Source organism: Ahaetulla prasina, chromosome 14 (genome assembly GCF_028640845.1).
Source record: "Ahaetulla prasina isolate Xishuangbanna chromosome 14, ASM2864084v1, whole genome shotgun sequence".
NCBI lineage: Eukaryota > Metazoa > Chordata > Lepidosauria > Squamata > Colubridae > Ahaetulla > Ahaetulla prasina.
Genome location: NC_080552.1, coordinates 24,636,195 through 24,652,146, shown reverse-complemented (window position 1 = coordinate 24,652,146; position 15,952 = coordinate 24,636,195). Strand labels below are relative to the sequence as shown.

Genomic DNA, 15,952 nt, shown 5'->3' with positions numbered 1-15,952 from the left:
TGTACATTTGGCTCCATTGGAAGTAAAACATGTTTATTTACATAAATAAATCTGAAATGGCACTTCTAGTTCTTTGTTAGCATCAGTATTCATGCCTGCATCATGTTGCAAGTTAAACACATTTCTCTGTGATGGCACCACGTGGCAGTTTCCCCTCAGCGTTTTTGTCAATGACGCTCACACACTTGTTGCCCTGGAGGTAGAAGCGCAAAGGCTTCTTGGCCCACTCCCCACTGATGCCAATTCGGGGGGCACAGATGGGGACTTGGTCTCCGGAAGCTTCCAGGCCAGGCTCCAGCCACACAGAGGAGTTGCAGCTCAGGTCCTGCTGGTCAAAGCTCCGATCGATGGCCAGGGCCTGGCAGAGTTTGGCAGGCCCATTGCACAGATGCCAGTCCTTGAGAGTGCGTGCAGGAGCTTTCTGCTGCCGGACCAGGCGCAGCTCTCGCATGGCCTCCAGCCCGTGCAGGGGCTCCAGGGAACGCAGGAGGACTGCAGCCCCTTCCCCTGTACAGAAGGTGGACAGAACCGCTAATGCAGCCTGAACAGAAAATTTTCTCCCCCCTGGAATGAGAAGCCTCCAGGGAAGCTGAGCATCCCCAGGATTCATCCTGACCCGAAAGTGGGAAAGTGGGGGGAGGGGTGGCTGGAGGCAGCGGGAAGGGCTCGTTGTTCCCGGCGAAATCTGCCGCTGCCTGCTTACCTTGGCTGGAGACGTTCATGCAGAAGTAGATCCCGTAGATCTGGTACACGTAGAGCGTGCCGGGTCGCATGAACATGGCTGCGTTCCTTACGGTCCGGCGCCCCCCCCTGGAGTGCGAAGCGGTGTCCTCCCCTCCCAAATAGGCTTCGGTTTCAACGATCCGTCCTCGCAGCTCGCGTCCGTCGGGCAGCCTCCGAACCAGAATCTGAAACAAGGCCGGGCGAGCCTGCCGGACGTCAGCAGGCTCCCGGCTCCGGAGCGCCACCCCGACTGCGAGGGTGGCGAGGGCCCGCACGACGCCCTTCGACCTCGTGGGAGAGCGACCGGGCTGGCTAGGGGCGCCCTTGCAGCCGCCTGTCATCCCTCCACCCCCAGCCGATGAACTCACCTGTCCGAGCAGCGCTTTGGCTAGTTGGACGCAGGGCTGGTCGAAGAAGGCGGCGCCCAGGCGGGCTGGCGAGCCGCTGCCGGGTTTCCGCGCCGCCTCGCTATGAAGCGCCCTCGGTGCGTCGAGCATGGCTGCCTTCCGAGAGGCGTCCGGCCTGTAGAACCGGGAAGCCAAGCTAAGTGGCGAGGCGGAACGCCACAGAGGCCGCGGGGGCTTTGTTCTCTTTACAGGGAGACTCTCGCGCAAACTGAGACTGGAGCCGGGGCCTGGCTGAGCGTTGTGCGAGGCGACCGGTTGGAGCCGCGGAACCCCGGAAGAGCTCATCCGGGCGGGCAGGAGGCACGGACAGCCTGTCAAGCCACTTGCTTGGATGCGTCCGGAGCCTTTTTAGAAAGAGCAAACGGAAGCCCGGGGAGGGGGGCGCTTAAACTCTCGCCAGGCTCTGTACGAGGAAGAAGCCGAGCAGCATTGGTGGAGTTTCTTGGCCTCCTGATCACCGACAAGAGCCTTTCGTAAGGGGCTGAGCGCCGAGGGGGCTCTTGCCCGACTTCCATCAGAAGCAGCCATCCTGGCAGTTGGCTAAAAAGCCGCAGCCACCTTGTCTTCTGAACCAACACAGCGTCCAAATACCCACCCTTCCATCACCCACCTCAGCCTCTTCTGCCCCGTGAATCCAGCTGGAGCTGCCATGGGCTGCGTCAGCTCAGAAAATGGACAGATGTCTTTGGCAAGCAGGTTCCTTCCAGCAGCTGGATGAGGATGCTCTCTGGGCACAAGTGTGATGTTTGTTCCAAGAGTAGAAACGTCCTACTTCCCACCCGGAACCACAGCTTTGTCTGCCAACTTCAAATAACCCCCAGCTAAGGCAAAATCCACCCAGCAGCTGCCAGCGCAAACCCACCCCACTTAATCAAGTGGGGAGCAAGGGCCCCCTCCCTTTCCATGGCAGTGCAGCAGCCACTCTGGGTTTGAGCTTAGGACAGCCTGACTAGGAGCGGCCATGCCATCCATGGCTATCTTTCCAGCCAGCTCATCGGCCCCCCACCCCCCCCAGCCTGTTCATTTACAAAGGTCAGCTGTGAAAATTGGATGGCTGGAAGGCACAGCCAGGTACAAAACCTGTTTGTTTTTTTTCTCCTTCCAGGACTGCTGTAAAGAAAGAAGGGAACCCAGCCACCCAATGTCTCAGAAATAGCTGACACAAACTTGGAAAGGCAGCAGCGTCTGAGAGCCAGCCTGCCTGCCTGCTTTCAAAGCACTGAAAAGTAGCAGCTGTTGCCTAGGCTGACAGTTAAGTTGGAAGACATGGAAGGGGGCTAAATATAACTCCCATTAGATCCTAGCCATATTTGAACATCTGGGGGTGGGGAACTCTTTCTACCCAGGTTAAGTTACTCCATGTTCCAAGAACTGCCCTCTGTCCCTGCACTTTATCATCCTTGGACAAAGAATCTCAGCTTGATGCCTTCTGTTTTCTTCATCCAGAAGGTGGCACAGTGGTTGTGATTCATGCATCAGATGAATTATATTGCAGCATTTAACACCACACTTGCAGGAATGTTTCTCTTTGCAGACCCAAGAACTGCGCCTGCTCAGTATTAAGGATGTTTGCTCTTAGCCAGCAACAGCTGCAGAGGAAGCTGTAGCCCAAAAGCCTGACAGGCTGGGCTTGATGCACAGAGGGGCCCATCCCTGGTGCAGCGTGGGTCAGACCTGCTCCACGAGGTTCAACTTCTGCCATTGGTGTTATTGACATTCTTGTCTAAAAATGACCCTCTGGCTTCTGCCAGGGAATCCGCCAGATTCCATGTCTCCTGCTGCAGGAAATAGTACAGGATGCCACCTCCTGGCTAGCCTTGCTGGCTGCCAAGGTATTTCCAGCAGGCACTGGTCCCATCAGCCCTGCTATTCTCAAAGGGGGAAGGGGGAGGAAGGGGGCTGATGTTGTTTTACCTGAGATAGTTTGGCTACTCACCCATTCTTTGTCTCTAGAAGCATTCTGGAACTGTTGGGAGGTATTCAGGCGTTTACACTTTACAGCCAGGCTAGAATTGGAGTTGCAAAATGAATTTATCGAATATCAACCAATAATTGGAAGTGGTGGCAAACCTTAAGCATGCAAATGACAGGATGGACTGTCAGAAACCTTTAAAATGAAAACGTATCAGATGTGGCCTGACTGCAATTGCCACTTGTAGTTGGTGCAAGTGGGAGACTGAGGCCGAAGAAAGGGACCAGAAGAAGATCAAAGGGAAAAAGCACACATTTTATATCCAAGGCAGTGGTGGTGCTCAAAGGTCGCGGCTGCAGAACAAACTTGTGTGGCTCAGATTACTGTATCTACTTGTCTTGCAGAAGGAAACCTGGACAGTTCTTATCACCTGTGAGAAATCTCCTGCAGGAGCTACAGGAATCTCGAGAAGAGCTGGGGCCTTGTGCTGTGGTGCCAGGGGAGAGGCTGCACTCAAGTTTACAACTCCTTGGAGGTTGAAGGCTCAGGCCTGCCTTCCAAGGAGCAGTGACCAAGGAGGCTGGATGCTGTTGGGAGGCTATCTTGGGTGGTGTGGCTAATCCAGCCAGAGGAAGCCAGGGGTTCACTTGGTTTTTCAATTCCAGACTTTGCAGGATGCCAAACTGCAGGAAACTTGAGTGCCCTAAGTTGGCCATTTCTCAATAAACTATTCAGGCTTTCCAGAGAAAAGTATTGGACAGTGTAAGGAATGGTGTTGATATCAACTACATTAAGCCAAATTTCCTTTTCTTACCTGGTGACTCATAGTTTCTTTGGCCCGCTTGGAACATTGCATCTTGCTGCTTCTCCCAGAGGGAAGGGTGGGGAGGCCTGCAGGTGTAAGTCCTTTCCCCCCAGTTCCCTCCCTCTCGCTTTGGACCTCACTGCTGCCTTACAAAAAAAGCCCTGGCTTTCTGCCCCTCTTCACTTCAAGTGGTCACTTGACAAGCCATTAGAAGTGGGGTACGACGGGATCCTTGGGTGCTCAGCTAGACCTGGGCCGGAGAGTTGGCAGCCTTCTTCCTCTCCAAGGCCCTGAAGTGTCACCAAAGCCAAACGCTCAGCACTTGGGGAGAGAGGAGCAGGGGCAGAAAGGCTGATGCTACACCCCTTGGGGACTGACTGACACACCCACTCACCCACCCACCCTTTTAAGGGACAGCATGCCTACAATGGGGACATTGTTGGATGGCTAGGCCTTCTCTGCAGTTCCAGCGCTGGTTACAAAGGGGGATTCAGGGCTTTCTGTCAGCAGCCCCCAGCAAAGTTTCCCCAGGAGCGGCTAGCTGCCTCTTGGCAAGAGCTCTTCCAGGGCCGGACGGGCTGCTGCCTGAGTGGGAAGAAGGCCGGGGAAGGGGGGCTTTCCCGCTTACTTCTCCGGCCCAAAGGATCAGCAGGCGCGGCTCCTACCACCACCACCCCCGCCAAGCAGCTGATTAGCCGCCCAGGCGAGAAGGGCCCCGGCTTAGGCCCCGGCCGGAAGGGTAGCAAACAGCGATCCAGGGCCGCGTCCGAGGCACGGAAGGTGAGGGAGAAGCTCGCCCGCCGGCAGCCCCGGCCCTTCCCGCCGCACGGCCAAACTCCAGCGCGGCGCTTTTCTTCCCGCGGTGGCGCCGGTCGGAGGCGAGGCTGGCGGGCGGAGGGAGCTGCTTCTCCGCCCGGCGCATTCCTGAGGCCTGAGTCACACCCGTCCCGTCCCGACCCGCCTTCCGCGCCGGGCCGCCCTTCGGTCTGCAGGCCGGCTGCGCCGAGGCCGGCCCTCCTCACTGAATGGCCGCCCGGCCAGCGCTCCCTGGACGGCCCCGGCTGGAGCGACGGGCACCAACGGCGCCTCGGTGAGTTCGAGAGGGCGTCCGCCTCACCCCATTTGCGGCGGGCAGCGGGCCTACGGCTGCGGCCGGGCTCCAAGGACGCGGCGGCTGCCGGCGAGCGCTCCGGCGGTGGGGGGAAGCCTGGCCGCCCATGTCGGGGCGATGGCGGGCGGGACGCGTCTAGCGGGGCGTCTCCGGCCCGTTTCTCCCTCCGAGCCGGGCGGAGGCGGCACTTCGGGGCCCGACTCGACCCTGCCGGCGGACAGAACCCACGAGCGCACCGCCACCGCCCTCCTGCTGGCTGGTTCTGTGGGCTGATTGGGAGCCGTTCCGGCTGGGCTGGAAAGTGCAGCGGCGCCCCAGCGGCGGCCTCCTCCCGGCCCGATGCCGAACCCTCATTTATCGGTCTTGGGCTTTCCCAGCACCCGCACAGCCAGAGCTTCCCTCAGCGGCGGCCGTGGGGGCCCAACGATTCAGTCCGGAAGGCCCGGGAGCTGATTCTTACGACTGGGGGTGGGGGAAGGGGCTAGTTTTCGTCCATCCCTGCCTGGGCCCTGGGCTTCCCGTCAGTTTCCTACTGGTGGAAGTGGCCGGAGTCAAAGTGGCAGAGGGGATCTCAAAGGGGGGTTTCTCCCCCAAGGCAAACGCAGAACAGCGCAGAGCTGCCGGTACTGGCCATAATGGGAACCCCACAACCAGGCAGAGAAGGAAGAAAATTCTGCTCCAGGAACATCCTGACCTGCCCCCTCCAAAGCGCCCCCCGCCCCCTCCGGCCTACTTACTGTACAGAGAAGTCCCTAGGAAGGCAATCATGCCCAGTTGGGCTGGACCAGATGAAGAATTGCACCTTTTCCTCTTAGCTCTCCCGCCCCCCTCTTGGATTTCCTATTGTTGGCAAATGGCTGGGGCTGGGGCTGGGGCTGGGACCACGAAAGAGAAGTTTTGCTCTGATGCAGCTGGGCTGATCCTTTTCCTTGAAAGCTTTTTCCCCTTCCTTTTTTAAACATAACCTGCAGTTCCCAAGGCTGAGCCTACAAGGGAGAGCGCACTGCTATGACAGGCAAACTGGCAGTGGGGAGAGTTCCCACTGGAGAAAAGAAGTGGGGGCAGACTTTGCCTGCTGGTGCCTTGTCCTCCAGAGAATGACTGGGCCCGGCTTGGCAATCACAGAAGTGGAAAGATGGTGAGGTTGCGCCTAGCCACAGGCCATAGGAGAGAGAAGCAGGTGGGGGCATAGTTTCCCAATCTCAGGAAGATTCCTTACTTTAGTTGGCCTCCCACTATGTAACTTTTGAGCAGGTAGGAAGGCAGCCATGAGGCTAGAAATAAAGGCCCCTGAAGAGAGGAGAAGGGAACCTGCAGAAAGAGAAAGGAGGGGTGAGCACAGCACTTTCCTGGACATTGCAGAGGCGAAGGTCAGGCCTGCCAGAGTCCCGAGGAATGGAGGGGAGCGAAAAGGCAGATTCTCTTGAACAGGAAGACAAGAGAGGGCATCCGGGTGGGGAGGACTTTGCTTGCTTTGGATTCCTGCCTTGAGTGTTGGGGGGGGGAGCGAGGGGCAGGGGTGGAGGACCGGACGTCCTGCAGGGCCTTCTGGCGCCATAGAGGATTCAGCCAAAAGGCCTGTAGTGAGATGTCTGGGCCAACAACTGGAATTCTGCCCTTCTTCCTGTTTTTGTCATCCAGCAGAGAGGAGTACAGACTGCACATCCCCGTGCAGTACTTTAGAAGTGTGCATTTCTAAATAAAAGAGGAAAACGGCAGGTCCAGATTCTGTGTGTGAATGGGCCTTGCCTGAGGGAGGGGCCTGCATGGATGACAAGGTCTCCACCCTTCTGTTTTTATAGAAGGGAAGCAAGCTGCAAGGAGAAAAGGAGAGCAGTGTTTTTTGGCACCTCTTGCAGAGCTGTAACAAATATGCTTTTTTTTTTTTTTAACATTTATATCCCGCCCTTCTCCGAAGACTCAGGGCGGCTTACATTGTGTAAGGCAATGCTGCTACGGCTCAGATGCAGCCAGGCTCCCCTGAGAAAATCTGAAAGCCAGGAAGCTGTGGGAAGAATCTGAAGCCTCAACTGGATTTTCTGGTTCTGGCCAAAGTGGGAACTTCCCAGTTCCGAGGACTGTCTCATCCTGGGGCGGCTGCTCCTGCCAGGGAAGGAAGAGGGCGGCACCCCCCAGCCCAGAGCCCCACTGAGGGCGGGCAGCTCCGTGAGCCCCCAGCCCGTCAGAGTGTTGTGCGAGAGGGACTTGAGTGCAAATTCAGACCCATCTCATGGCTGTCTTTGCTTCCTACCGGGTTGGGTTCCCTCTTTGGCTTTGTGCATATTTGCACAGACCAGTCCTAGGCCAATGGTTCCCACCCACTCTCAGCAGAGAAGGACAGCCAGGAAGAAGCAGCCTTCTCAACTTTTCCAGCATCTAGGGTGGGGAGGAATATACAGCAGGAAGGCAGGCTAGGTAGCTCTAAGAGTGGAAGGAGACCCTCTCCCATCAGTGAGTGTGTGGAACATGGGAGAGTAACCTATGATCTGCAGCAAACCAAAATGGAGCCTGGTTTTGTGGTTTTCAGTCATGGCCTTTTTCTGCCTTTGGTCATGCCCTGCCTGGTTGGAAATGTTGCAGTGGATCAAGCAGCTGGAAAGGAGGTGGCTGAGGGAAGCCCTAGCCAGGAGTGGCTCAGGGTCTGAGACAAGGAGGCCCTCCCAACAGATATGGGCTTATTGGGGCAGTGGGTGGCAAAGGGAGGCGGGGGTGGGGGGTAGGCAAAGCAGGGAAGAGAGGTCAGCCATCAGCCATCCCTGAGCCTGGGGCCTGAGCATGGAGGAACTGGTCATAGCTGGGTATTTGCACCAGAAAACTCTCCTGGCCCAGCCCAGCCCTGCTTGCTGGAAGGGCCCCATTAGGACAGGCTCCCTCTGGGAAGGGAGTCATCCTCCTTTCATTCCCTAGAACAGATGGTCTTTAGTTGCTTCCTTCTTTTCATGTGAAACTCCTGGCTCGGAAGAGGATGGAAACGGCCAAAGGCAGCTGTGGTGATGTCAGTGTGGCTGTGGGTAGCATGACCCCTCCTTGCTTAGGGACTTCTCTATCCAGGTGGGCCTCTTCAGCCTTGCCCCTCTATAGTGGTATGTCCCAAAATGTCTTTGTGGGAGACGGGGGTGAAGAGATGCTGCCCAGGGAATGGTCCGAGAAGAGACAGCAGAGCCCACAGCTGGAAAGTGGGCAGGGCAAGAGGCTCAGGTGGGACCCTGCCTAATTTCCCAGGCTGCGAAGGAGATGGCGGGAGAATAGCACTTTCAGGCTTGCAAAACAAATGAAGTGGAATGAGCTTAGTTGCTTGTGTTTCCTGCCTGATCTGTCTGATGAAGCTGACCCGTCAGCCCGAAGGACTCCACAAAGGTGGAGGATCATTTTGCTAGCTATGCAAAGCTAGTTTAGCTTCAAGCCAAGGGTAGCCTCAGTTGCTTAATGTAGGCTTGTTTCTCAGAGCTCAGAGGACCCTGGTTCTTGGGAAGCCAAGTGGCCCCACACTCAAGTGGCTGGAGGGTGACAGGATGGGCCCCAGATTGGGCCTTCCAGTGAAGGGGGAAGAGAGTCGGTGCTTGTGGCCACAAGCAGGCTTGCCTCAGCATTTGGTATGTTTGCCCATAAACTCTGCCCACTCTAGGCTGGGCTTCTGAAGAGGGAAGATGACTGAGGTCTGCCAGGACAGCTCTAGCAGCTTGCAGAGAAAGAAGCCTCCTTGGCTGAAACTGGACATTCCAGCTGCCCCGTTCTTGGCTGCAGCAGAGGAACCAGCCTCACTTCAGGTACCCAGCCAGTCAGGCAGCCGTGGCTCTGCTCTTCCCTTCCACCGTGCCTGACTCGTCAGCTACTCCTTCCTCCCCAAAGGCTGGGCGGGTCTTCCGTAGGATTGGGGAATTCCTTGTGGGGCCTGCACGGAAATTGGCTGAGGAGTGCCCCATCCTGGAGCCTCCAGCCGGGAGGGGGGGGGCTCTCTGCATTTGGCTGCCAGTGCTCTGATGCCCGGGCACCGTTCCTTTGCAGCCCTTGAAGCGCCAGGCCTTCCTCCGAAGCGTCAGCATGCCTGCTGAGAACAGCCTCTTTCCTGCTGCCTACAGCGAGACCCGGCGGCCTGTCCTGCAGCGACAGACGTCCATCACCCAGACCATCTGGAGGTAAGCCCTAGAGCCTGTGCCTTGGCGCAGTGCTGGACATCTGGACTGAGTCCCTGCCAAGGCACCACTGGCAACTGGATTGTCACACATCCTCCCTGCCCTACTGGGTGGCAGCTTTTCTCTGCCAATACATTTCCTGGCAATAAACGAACCCTCGAGAGGGAAGGGGGCTCTGCGGCTCTTCAACTGAGAAATTCAGCTGAAGGGGGCAGGACCCGGAGGCTCACAGCCAAGAAGGGCTGCACGGTCTCCTGGCACCTTCGTTCCTCGGTGCCTCTGTCTAAGCCCAAGAAAGCCAAGGAAGTGGGCATTCAGAGACAGTGTGCCTGAGCAGCAAGGGAGCATGCGATCCAGAGGACGAATGGCTGGGAAGAGGCACCTCGCCCACCAGGCAGCTCCAATGCCCCCAGCCCTCTGGTGGCCTCTAGGTCTGTGGGTGACCTGAGCTGGATGTTGATGCGACAGAACCCAGCCAAGTGAAACATGGCTTCCTACTGCTCCTTGTGTGCAAGGGATTCTCTCCGCCCCACATCTTGCCAAGCTGTCACTAGCTGGAAGAGCCAGTTGTTCTAGCCCAGCCAAGAGGCACTGGAGCCCCCTTCCTTCCCCCATTCAGGACTTTCTCCTTTGCAGCAGACAGGTGCACTTTGAGAAAACCCAGACGCTGCCCATTCGGGGGCACCAGGTGGGCAGGAGGCACCTGAGAAAGCGCCAGTCACTGCCCAGAACACTGTTCAGGTACCAGTGACTGCATGCATGTGAGCTGCATGTGGGTCCTGGCAGCAGAGCTGCTCCAGTTGCCAGCAAGCAGCCTTTGACTGACACACACACACCACACCCTCTAGAAATTGGCTGTTCCCTCCTGCTGCCTCTCAGTCCAGTTGGGCCCTCTCCTGTGCTGCGATCCTGGCCCCGGCTCACCAGTAGCTGCACCTACCACAGAACCAAGAATTCTGCTGGCCAATGAAGGGCCTCTTGTGACTCTGTCCCGCAGGTGCTACTAACAGCTCCTGAAGCTCTGTAGCTCACTCCCATTGGCAACACCCCCTACTCCTCACCACTCAGCTTGATCACTTGCTCTGGGCCCAGAGTATTTGGGGGATGAGGGATTTAGTAATGTCAGTGGCTGGAAGGAGAGTAATGTTGGGGCTTCAGCAAGGTCTCCTCCTGATCGTCCACTCTCTCATCAGGGGCACAGCAGACTGGTTTGGGGTCAGCAAGGAGAGCGATGCCACCCAGAAGTGGCAACGGAAGAGCCTGCGCCACTGCAGCCTGCGCTACGGAAAGCTGAAACCTCAGGCCCTCCGCGAAATGGACCTTCCGAGCCAGGACAACATCTCTCTGGCCAGCACGGAGACCCCACCACCACTCTATCTGCCCCCCTGCCCACCTGGCATGCAGAGAGTAGGTAGCCTGGGGTCACATGACTTTGGTGGGATGGAGCAAGCAGCCTCTGGGCTGACTTTCTTGGCATCACGATTGTGAAGGAGGAAGCAATGGCACCTTCCCACAAGGGTGGCAACAGGGCTAAAGGAAATGGCAGACACTCTATGGGAAGCAGTTCTGGAATAAGACACCTGCCCTCCCCTCTTCTTCACCTGGTTTCCCTCCCCCCCCCCCCAAAAAAAAACCAAAAGCTCCTCCTGGGACCTGCTGAAGCCCCGTTGGTGGAGGAGCTGCCGTGACTGCTGCCTTCAGGGCTGTTTCCTTCTCTCTGCTGTCAGATAATCGACCCCCTGGCCCGTGGACGGGCCTTCCGAGTGGTGGAGGATTGCGATGGCTGCAATGTGCCCCCCACCCCAGCCACGCCCGGAGCCGCCTCGTTGTGCTCTTTCACTAGCTCACGCTCTGGCTTCGGTCGTTGGCCTCGGCGGCGGAAAAGGGAGTCTGTGGCTAAGATGAGCTTCCGAGCAGCAGCAGCGCTAGTGAAGGTGAGGGGCTGGGAGGGAGGGAGAGGGAAGGGACATCTCACCAGGGGCATGTGCCATCTCACTAGCACACCTCAGGGCTCTTACCCATAGGCACGTACGTAGCCAGTGCTTGCAGCCTTCCTCGCATTCTGCATGCAAGGTCTGGTCAGCAGTTGTGGCTGGTCTCTTCCACCTGGGGCTGGCAACAACCCTCCTTCTGAAAATAAGCAAGAGGACACACGGAAATCAGTCCAGAGCTGGCTGAAGTATTTGATTTTTAATTAATTTTTGGAAGCATTGTGGCTAGGCCAGGCCCCTATCCTTGGTCCTAGTCCATTGGAGCAGGAGAACTCAAAAGACCTGCTGGGATCCTTAGGCCCTGCAGAGCTTTGAAGTCCATACCTAGCCCCTTCTGCCGTGCTGGTGGAGAGCGGTCAGCATGTCCTGGATGAATTATGGTGGCTGCTTAGGGATGGCCTGCTTCCCGTCTCTTGAACGCCTCTTTGCCAGGGCCGTTCCATGAGAGATGGTACCCTGCGTCGGACAGGACAGCGCAGCTTCACTCCGGCCAGCTTCCTGGAGGAAGACTTCACCACAGAGTTCCCAGATGAGCTGGACACCTCCTTCTTTGCCAGGGTAGGAGTTGAGCCGCAGGGGAAGGGAAGGAAGGGGAAGGGGGGGAACTGCTGGTGGTTCCAGCAGCTGCTCACAGCTGGGCCTTCCCTCCCTTGCCCAGGAAGGAGTCCTCCCAGAAGAGCCCTCCACATATCCCGATGAAGTTTTTGAGTCCCCCTCTGAAGCAGCCCTCAGGGTCCCCGAGGCGAAGACCCTGCAGGGTCAGCCAACCCTCACAGGGGGGGCTCTGGACCGGAGCGAACTAGAGAGAAGCCACCTGCTCTTGTGAGTGTTGCAGGGGACGCACAGAGGCCAACAAACACAAGCCCAAATCCTCTGGGGGAAGGAAAGGGGGTGGCCCCTTGCAGTTGCCTTGGGGCAAGAATCCTCTGATGATGTGTGCCGGAAGCTGCGGCTGTTTGGAAGGGTGACCTGCAGTTGGGAAAGAGGGGGGGCCCTAAAAGAAGGCAAGCTGGGTGTTCCAGGCTCCCAACCCTTCCAGAGCTGACCTGCCTCCCTCCATTCCATCTGTGATTCAGGGTCTGGCATGACCAGGAAACCATCCACTCAGACACCAGGTGAAAGGGGGCGTGCGTGCCGCAATTAAGTGCACCGCATGGGGATGTTGTCTAAGATTCCAGCACTTACTTTCTGAGGAATAAGCCTGTTCTTGCCCTCCCTGTCTTCCAGCCCCCTGGAGCGTGGCTGGCGGAAACAGAAAGAGGGGGCTTCCGTGCAGCCGAAGGTCCGTCTGCGGCAGGAGGTGGTCAGCCTGGGCCTCCAGCGGCGTGGCCAGCGCATCACCATCCCTGTCCGCAAACTCTTTTCCAAAGAGAAGCGTCCCTACGGCTTGGGCATAGTAGGCCGGCTGACCAACCGGACGTACCGCAAGCGCATTGATAGCTTTGTGAAGCAGCAGATTGAGGACATGGATGACCACCGGTGGGTGGAGGCCCGGGTGTCTGGGAGGGTGAGCAACTGATTGTGGCCTGACGGCCCCCATCTCCCTCTGCTCCGCACAGGCCATTCTTCACCTACTGGGTCACCTTCGTGCATTCACTCATCACCATCCTGGCTGTGTCCATCTATGGGATTGCTCCTGTGGGGTTTTCGCAACATGAGACGGTGGACTCGGTGAGCAGCAGCATCTGAGGTCTCCCTGGTCCCCTTCCTCCCATAGTGGACCTGCCCCTCCTCTACTTCCGAGGAGACCTTCCTCCTCTACTACTGGAGGGGCCAGAGGTGGGCATTCTTCCCATTGCCTCTCCTCAATGGGCCTTTTTACTCCTAGGTCCTGAAAAACCGGGGGATATACGAGAACGTGAAATATGTCCAACAAGAGAATTTTTGGATAGGGCCCAGCTCGGTGAGTGCCGGCCCCCGTCTGCTTCATCCCTCCATGGCTCAGCCTTGTCCTGGCCAGAGCCTTGTCTGGGAGTCGGTCTTTCCGTGGGCTTCAGCTGAGACTCTGCCGCCCTTTCAGGAAGCTCTCATCCATCTGGGAGCAAAGTTCGCCCCTTGCATGCGACAGGATCAGCAGGTGCACAGCTTCATCAGCACGGCCCGGGAGAAGGAGAAACACTCTGCCTGCTGTGTGCGCAACGACAAATCAGGCTGTGTGCAGACGGCCGAGGAGGAGTGCTCCGTAAGCTAGGCTATTGACCTCTTCCTTCCCACTGGCCTGTCCCTGCCTTCGTGGGGGAAAGGGCGCCCCTTGGGAACCCTGCTCCTGCTGATTTTTGCCCCTCTGCTTTGCAGTCCACTTTGGCTGTGTGGGTGAAGTGGCCAAGTCATCCCAGCACCCCCTTGCTGGTTGGGGGCAAGAGGAAGTTTGGCTCTGTGTGCCACCAAGACCCCAGGTAGGTTGAGGGGCAGGGCCACATGTGTGGGGCTCCAGCTCTTGGCAGGGGCAGAGGGGCTGCTGTTGCGTCTGACACATAAAGTTGCCCAGGACCTCTCCCTCCACAGGGTGTGTGAGCAGCCGGCATCCATGGATCCTCATGAGTGGCCTGATGACATCACCAAGTGGCCTGTAGGTTTCTGGAGGACTAGGGAGCAGTGATTGACTCTGCCCAGCCACCCCATGTCTGCCTGCACATGGAGTGAGGGGGGTGGAAAAGGCTTCGGAGGGGGCCTTCTCTTGAGGACCAGGAGCAAGGGCTGCCCGTCTTCTTCCAGATCTGCACCAACAACAGTGCTGGAAACCACACCAACCACCTGCACATGGACTGTGTGATCACTGGACGGCCCTGCTGTATTGGCACCAAGGGAAGGTAGGGTGGGGGGCCAGCCTGTTCTGCTGGGAGAGGCCCTGGACCAGCCCTTCTAGGACTGGGGGCTCAGCTGCCCCAGCGTTTGGCTCATTCTCATCAGTCCGTTTTACTTGCTAGTGCCTCAGCTGGCATCCTCCCCACTTCAGCCCGGCTTAACTTCCAGGCGTCTGGTTCTCTCCTCCCAGGTGTGAGATCACCTCACGGGAATACTGCACCTTCATGCATGGTTACTTCCACGAAGAGGCCACCCTCTGCTCCCAGGTACCCCGATCCCTCTCCCTGCTGGCTCCAGCAGGCAGGCAGGCAGGCAGACTTCTCTGACCTGGCTGTTCCTCTGTCTTCCCAGGTGCACTGCATGGATGATGTCTGCGGCCTTCTCCCCTTCCTCAACCCCGAAGTGCCAGATCAGGTCTACCGCCTGTGGCTGTCGCTGTTCCTTCATGCAGGGTAAGCCCAGCCCAGGGCCACAAATTCCTTTTCCTTGGAACCCAAGTCCTTGTCTCACTTGGTCACCGCCGTTTTTTCCTGCCTGATAGGATCCTGCACTGCCTTGTGTCTGTATGCTTCCAGATGACCATCTTGCGTGACTTGGAGAAGCTGGCTGGTTGGCATCGCATCTCCCTGATCTACTTGTTTAGCGGCATCACAGGCAACCTAGCCAGCGCTATCTTCCTCCCCTATCGGGCCGAGGTGTGTCTCACTAGCAGCTCATGAAGGGGACTCTGGGAAGCGGTATATAAGTTTAAGTGCTATTGCTATCCTCCAGGCAAGGCTGGATAAAAGCAGATAAGGTTGGGGACAGAACCCAGTCTTGACACTCCTGGGCATTTCCTGCCTCCCTTGGGGAAGGGGGAGAGGGAGGGGAGGGTGTTTTATCTTGGCAAATCTTGCAAACTTTCACCTGAAGAGTGGAGGTATTCCCCCCCCCCCCCGGGGTTGCTTATGGAAGCGGCTGGCAGTACATGCCAAGGCCTCGAGTAGGTTTTGAGTAGGCTGCCCAACCAGCCTTCCCTGTCTTAATGGTGACCCCCTATGCAGGTTGGCCCAGCAGGCTCCCAGTTTGGCATCTTGGCCTGCCTCTTTGTGGAGCTCTTCCAGAGTTGGCAGATCCTGGCTCGGCCTTGGAGGGCCTTCTTCAAACTACTGGCGATTGTGCTGTTCCTGTTTGCCTTTGGCCTCCTCCCCTGGATAGACAACTTTGCTCACATCTGTGGCTTTATCAGTGGCCTCTTCCTGTCCTTCGCCTTCCTCCCATACATCAGCTTTGGCAAATTTGACCTGTACCGAAAGCGGTGTCAGATCATCGTTTTCCAGTCAGTCTTTGTGGGGCTCCTCTCTGGACTGGTGGTGCTGTTTTACTTTTACCCCATTCGCTGCCAGTGGTGTGAGGTCCTCACCTGCCTCCCCTTCACTGACAAGTTCTGTGAAAAGTATGACCTGGATGCGCAGCTCCACTGAGCGGGGAGGGGTGCAATCACTGGCTGCCTTGGGCAAAGCTGGCCTGGTGCTACTTACCAGACTGCCAGCCAACTTAAAATTCCTGCTTCTCCCTGTGCTGCCTTATCTTGGCAACTGGAACTTTTTCAGCACACAGAAAGTTGGTGCCTTGTTCAATTTTACTGAACCTTTTCTGCTGCCATGCTTTTATTATGCTAGTTTCAAAGCGACTCTTTTCATGAAGTTTGTTATTGTTACCCTGGTGGTGATTAAAAGTGAAGGTAGCGTTTTAGCTACATTTCCATTAAGTTTCAGAGTGTATCTGTGCCAACATTGAGATTGCTGACCAAGTGCCTCCCAAAGCAAGCAGTTCTTCATTCAGTGCTGACTCCATTTCTAATATGCAAACACTGAACTTGGATGAATTCTAACATTTAAAATGAAAGACTGCCTGTGTTTGATTCAACAGCTGACTTTGGTGTCCTGTAAAAAATGTTTTTTAACCATTTAGTCATGTCCCATTATCGGTGACTTTATAGGCAATTGTCAAGCACAGTCTTTCCTGTAAAAAATAGAATTGCTTATATTTTGTTGGAATGTGTAGCTGTGTGCAGAGGGAGCAG

General features: G+C 56.9%; 2 protein-coding genes across 11 annotated transcripts; one reads left to right on the top strand and one right to left on the bottom strand.

Annotated features, from left to right (window-relative positions):
- Positions 1 to 16: 16 nt before the first annotated feature.
- Positions 17 to 11,195, bottom strand: MPG (N-methylpurine DNA glycosylase). 6 transcript variants are annotated; one of them, XM_058157357.1, is made up of 5 exons: positions 11,110 to 11,195; positions 3,067 to 3,136; positions 1,741 to 1,857; positions 704 to 1,245; positions 17 to 507 (listed from the first exon to the last, which is right to left on the bottom strand). In XM_058157357.1, the coding sequence occupies exons 2-5, from the start codon at positions 3,087 to 3,089 to the stop codon at positions 113 to 115; spliced, it is 1,077 nt and encodes a 358-aa protein (XP_058013340.1). In that variant the 5' UTR covers positions 3,090 to 3,136; positions 11,110 to 11,195; the 3' UTR covers positions 17 to 112. The 6 variants fall into 6 exon arrangements, with proteins under 6 accessions (XP_058013340.1, XP_058013339.1, XP_058013342.1 ...); XM_058157356.1 differs by lacking the exon at positions 11,110 to 11,195 and adding an exon at positions 3,857 to 4,026; XM_058157359.1 differs by lacking the exon at positions 1,741 to 1,857 and having other exon boundaries at positions 11,110 to 11,162.
- RHBDF1 (rhomboid 5 homolog 1) lies at positions 4,799 to 15,633 on the top strand. Of its 5 annotated transcripts, XM_058157315.1 has the most exons (20): positions 4,799 to 4,937; positions 7,921 to 8,009; positions 8,584 to 8,725; positions 8,964 to 9,094; positions 9,728 to 9,832; positions 10,285 to 10,498; positions 10,819 to 11,025; positions 11,515 to 11,640; positions 11,741 to 11,904; positions 12,310 to 12,561; positions 12,642 to 12,753; positions 12,911 to 12,985; positions 13,103 to 13,264; positions 13,378 to 13,478; positions 13,588 to 13,651; positions 13,798 to 13,892; positions 14,078 to 14,153; positions 14,239 to 14,339; positions 14,429 to 14,582; positions 14,931 to 15,633. In XM_058157315.1, exons 3-20 carry the CDS (start codon positions 8,606 to 8,608, stop codon positions 15,348 to 15,350), a joined length of 2,679 nt encoding a protein of 892 aa, XP_058013298.1. In that variant the 5' UTR covers positions 4,799 to 4,937; positions 7,921 to 8,009; positions 8,584 to 8,605; the 3' UTR covers positions 15,351 to 15,633. The 5 variants fall into 5 exon arrangements, 4 of the variants coding, with proteins under 4 accessions (XP_058013298.1, XP_058013299.1, XP_058013297.1 ...); XR_009152095.1 differs by lacking the exon at positions 7,921 to 8,009 and having other exon boundaries at positions 14,010 to 14,153; positions 14,931 to 15,070; XM_058157316.1 differs by lacking the exon at positions 7,921 to 8,009 and having other exon boundaries at positions 9,731 to 9,832.
- The last annotated feature ends 319 nt before the right edge of the window (positions 15,634 to 15,952 follow it).